Source organism: Camellia sinensis, chromosome 9, assembly GCF_055761805.1.
Source record: "Camellia sinensis isolate YWXY chromosome 9, ASM5576180v1, whole genome shotgun sequence".
NCBI classification, from domain to species: domain Eukaryota; kingdom Viridiplantae; phylum Streptophyta; class Magnoliopsida; order Ericales; family Theaceae; genus Camellia; species Camellia sinensis.
Window position 1 is genome coordinate 41,887,507 of NC_138969.1, and position 5,375 is coordinate 41,892,881.

At 36.3% G+C, this 5,375-nt stretch overlaps 1 protein-coding gene across 1 annotated transcript; it reads right to left on the bottom strand.

Annotated features, from left to right (window-relative positions):
• Positions 1 to 2,448: 2,448 nt before the first annotated feature.
• On the bottom strand, positions 2,449 to 3,595 carry LOC114310183 (ATPase histone chaperone abo1). The gene is made up of 2 exons (XM_082888936.1): positions 2,690 to 3,595; positions 2,449 to 2,553 (listed from the first exon to the last, which is right to left on the bottom strand). Exons 1-2 carry the CDS (start codon positions 3,593 to 3,595, stop codon positions 2,449 to 2,451), a joined length of 1,011 nt encoding a protein of 336 aa, XP_082745062.1.
• Between the last annotated feature and the right edge of the window lie 1,780 nt (positions 3,596 to 5,375).

The window sequence follows — 5,375 nt, forward strand, 5'->3', positions numbered from 1 at the left end:
AATTTTCGGCATGAATATCATGCAGGAACCTAGACTAGCACATCTCACTATCACAAATTAATAAATGGATATTTTTGAGTATCCTCGTAAATATATCATGAAATCATAATTACAAATTCATGCAAATATTTCGTTCAAACAAATTAGGTATTACTTGAGAGATCAACAGAAATGGTAAAAAAAAATCAATAGCATTGTAATAATCATCAACCTCGGAAAAAAATCATAAAATGAAAAAAATAACAGCAAGAGATATATTCTAAAAATATTTTTTCTCAACTTCAAATCAACTCAAAAAATCACCTACAAAACAACATTGCGATAAACACAACCTGTATGCAAATGCTGCATATAAAACCAATGATAAGAAAATTGATTAAAAATGGAGATTAATAAAGAGGGTCGAGGAAATAAAATATAAAAGAGCCTATGTAAAGCAAATAGTACAGACCATTAAAACTAAAGAAAATGTAGATGCCACATGAAAGGAAAATAAACCATAAAGAGAAACACTAGAACATGTACTAAGCCAATTTCAAAATCAACAATTAAATTTTATACAACATCAAAAACAAAAGAATAAAGACAAAAAGTAACCTTGACATACACAAATTCAAAAACATATGCTGTAAGCAATACTGTCCATGGTAAGCACCATCCTTTAAAAAGATATATGAAGAGAGTTGTTGAAAGGACCAAGAATACAATTCAATAGGTAATGACTCCCAAATATATATATATATATATTAGCGGTGGACAAAACTTAAGAAAGTCCATGGTCTTGCAAATCAAGTTTAAGAAATTAAATCACAAAACCCTACATCCATCAATTGCAAGGAAGACTTAGTCAGGAATTTTTTTTATCAGTTCATAATTAAGACAAAGAGCCAACAGGATTGGCTAGTGCATGAGTTAAGAAGACCATTCCTAGTAGTGTTCCTATCTATTGAGCATTTTGCCATTGACATAATTATTAAGAAATAATTATGGTAGCTGCACAATAAACAGGAAGCAAGCAAGAGTTTAATATACTTTCTTGGGACATCCTCTAATAGCTTAAGCTTTTGGGACATCCTCTAATAGCTTAAGCTTTTGGGACAATTGATTACCTAACATGATATCAAAGTTTCACCCAAAAAAACACGATACCAAAGTTTTGGTTGCATGAGACATCACTTTAAACCTTGCTTGTGTAATTGCCACTACATTTGTTTGTGCACTTTGTTTCCTGTCTATTTGTGCTCCTGGTTCAATTGAATTTATGTTTTAGTCACATGCAAGAAAGGATCACACATGGGGATGAGGGGAGGTGTGAGAGCTTGATATACACAGTCAGGTCATTACCTAACATCCTGAGTTTTTGGGTTATGCTGCCATCAATAAATAATAAACTTAGATGCATTTATGCATTATCACAAATAGAATGATAAAATGTGGTTATAAATTGGGTGTTTAACATGAAAGTTCATGAAAAGTCAGATTAGACCAACTGACCTATCCAAATTGGTCAAAATTCGACCATAAAGTTGAAATATTTAGCAAAAATTAGAAAATTTGGAATTCAGATTTCTGGAAAATATGGATTTTTAGTATTTTACATTAAATTGACGAATTTCTAGAAACCTGATTGCATTCAACAAAATTTGGTCAAAATATTAAACATTCAAACTTTTCAAATCTGGCCATAAATTTGGAAACACAGAAAAATTTGGACTTAAGATATGTTCACCAAATTTGATGTATGTAAATCTACGTTCTTATATAACCAATATGTAAAATAATCAGGAAAAAAGACAAAGCTTTAGGTTTACAAAATCTCCTTCTAATGGGGAGTGGATGGAAAGTGGAAGCTAAATTTACGATAACATAAGGCATATGGCAACCTAAATAAATAACCCTATGTTGTTCCCACAAAACCAGCTGCTCAAAAGGGTATACTGGTATTTTTTGCACAAAGTGGCTACCCTCATATTCAGACATGTGTTCTCACTTACGCCTAGCAACCCCGGATCTTACAACTACCACAAGCAATGGCCACAAGGACCCTATCATTCAAAAACTGGAGCCCCCTTTTTTTGATAAGCATAGCATCTAAAAATCAGTTAGAACAAGGAATTTACGAAGAAGCTGAGGACAAGTTCTACAAGTTACTCCACATCCAAATCTTTGATGTATTGTAAAAACGTGTAGCTTATGCATTGAATTCTACTAATATCAACAATAAGAATATATAGAGTTCTTTTATTAACAAAGTCCACTTAAAGTAAATTTATAATTTCTATTATAAAAATTTAAGTATTCTATACTAAATTATCCAAACCCACAACTAAGCTTTTGACAACATCATTAACCCATCCTTTTTGTTAAATTACCACCAATCCACCTCAAGGTCAAGATATCAGCTTTTCATGCCTCATGTATGTCAAAAAACTGGTGACTTCAGTTCAGTTACTTGGGGAAATGAGGATTTTGTGTTGACAAATGACGCAAGTCATACACGTGTTCCAATAACAAGTGATCAGCATCCAGAGAAAGAGAAGGTGCCAAAGAGGCCTAACAACATTTACTTAAGGGAACAGCAAAAATTTGGATATCAGGAAACCAAGACATAAATAGAGCACAACATAGTAAAAACAATAAAATAAAGGTACAAAACTCTAAAACTTAAAATACCAGATTTCACACTTACTAAACTTTTGACGAGTGTGGCATCTTTATAAAGATGAGGAGGCAAAAACAAGAGACATTCATCAAGATAAAGGGAAACAAGCAATCTGGACAGCGGTTGCTGCAGACAAGGAATAAGATGGCTGCGAAGAGGTGAGGATACCACATCATTTGCAGCCATTCCTGCTCCCCGTTGAGAGGATGGAGGTGGTGCACATGCAAGAGACTCCAACCAATCCCTCTCCTCCACCGCAAAGGTGGAAAGAGGAGGACGTTTACCATGAGAAGCTTTCTTTTCAGCTGCAGACAATATTTCTTGCAAGGGGCAGTTCCTCCTCAGGACAATAATGGCTGCATGGGTACAAAGAGCCTGCAGATCAGCACCAGCAAAACCTACAGTTCTTCTAGCAATCCAATTGAGCACTGATCCAGTGACTGGCTTTGGCCAATTTTGTGTGTGAAGCAAGAGAATAGCTGCTCTGTCCTCAACTGATGGAAGTGGGAAATAAATCTCCCTATCAAATCTACCAGGTCGTCTTAAAGCTGGATCAACAGCATCAGGACAATTTGTTGCACCTATAACTACAACTGAGCCTCCAGATTTTAAACCATCTAATAGAGCAAGCAAGGTGGAAACAACTGAATTATGTGTCTGATCTTGCTGCCTAGTGCGGCAAGGTGCCAACCCATCAATCTCATAAAAAAAAATTATAGATGGTTGAGATTTCTTAGCAACCTGAAACAAAAGTCTTAGCTGGTGCTCAGCATCACCGACATATTTTCCTAAACAATCTGCTCCTTTGCGAGCAAAATAGGCTATTCGTTTATCACCACGAGCACAAGAACCAATTAGCGCACGCACTACTAACGTTTTACCTGTTCCAGGATAGCCATGTAAAAGAACACCCCTAGGTGGTGTAAGTCCCATATTACTAAAGAACTCAGGATATAACAATGGTAAAATAACGACCTCCTTCATGCATCAGATGACATCTTGAAGCCCAGCAACAGATTCCCAGCCCTGAAATTGTTTTTCATTTTCAGAGTTTGAGCCTCCAATGTACACGGGTGCAATTCTCAACAAATCACGATGTAGCCTCTTGCTCTCACGTTTCAAAAATTCTTCATCCTCACCACAATTCTCTAGCCATTTTTCTTCTGCTTCAACATCCTTCCGCCAAGCATCATTTGACAGCTTTCTCATTTCCAATTTCATTTTCTTAGTTTTCATTTTCTGTACCTTGTAAAAATAATGACTTCCCTGAGGTTGGAAGAGATACTGATGATCTGTGCAGGCTATGAGAAATTTGCGATGATAAAAAATGCAACCATTAGCTCGTGCACAAGGCTGCAAAGAGGGCACAAGCCAGAAAATGAGGATATCAAAACCCATAAGTTTGAGAAAGTTGACTTGAAACTCCATGCTACAAAGATGACCACAAAAGAAAGGAAAGAATACAAAGAACAAGAATAAAGAATGCTTTATAAATAAAAAGATGTCGGTAACCAACCAAGTGGTATGTTTTTGTACAACGATCAACACGGCATCCAATTGTTGCCCCTCGCCTTCCACAGCGGGTGCATTTCAATACTCTTCCTTTGCAAAGAGCTGCCCTAACATTTTTTAAGCATCCCAAACCAGCAAAATAAACCTGAAAAACACAACAAATCAGAATGAATGTTGACTGAAGCCAAACCAAAAGAAATAAAAATGTAATTGAAGTGTAAATCAATTCAGGTGGTAAAATTCAAATCACAATTAGCAAGTGTACTAAAAAATGTGTCAAAATTAGCAGTTAAGATTGTTTCTTACTTCCTAGTAACAAGGCCGATAATATATTATTTTGGAAAAAGAACCACACAACTAGTATTACATGACAGTAAAGACCTTGTTATGATCTGGTTGCCTTCAAATTGCTGTCAATAAGACAATCTGTCACTAGCTACTGATTACCTTTGATAAATGTGACACATAATGTACAATTTTGTGTAGATATTAAAATGGAGAACAGTAAAATAGCAGGAGAGATCAATCCAATATGCATCGTATTGAAGGAAAGACCAACCTCAAAAATTTGCCAAGGCGCTGATCAAGACTCTTTCTCTGCATCCACCACAATGACCTGTTCTTTTTTGTATCTTCTAAGGGTTGCATTGACGATGATAAGTAATTCTCCTCCAAAATCAGTCTAAAGACTGGGGCTATGTATCGTTGTCCAAAGCATCTGATCACATTATGCAATAAATTTTAGTGAATTGAACCTCGTAAACATGAATACAGGAGGAAGATTTACAACTTTTCCAAGTCAAAAATGGAAGAGAAGTTACCTTCTAAAATTGAATCCAAAACTTGGGCTTGTTGGTCTGCCCTCTCAGATTCCGGAATGGACAGCTGGATTGAAGCGTCTCTGTCTGCGAGAGAGGGAAACATTGGTGGATCCAAAGAGAGAAGAGAAACCATTGTCGCCAAAGAAATCAGAAGAGCAAAGGCCTTTGGAACTGTAATACTCATCGCAGGGCTCGAAAGGCAAGTAAGAGGACATCAAACCCTGAATGCCCGATGAGATTAGGCGACCCTTGGGGATTTCAAAACAACCAGCTCTGGATTTAGATAAAACCCTCCTCTTCCGAGCCCATCTGCTAAATCGCTTCGACGAAGATTGATTCATCATCATCATCATGGGTTGTTGTTGTTGGTCTTTTCACAA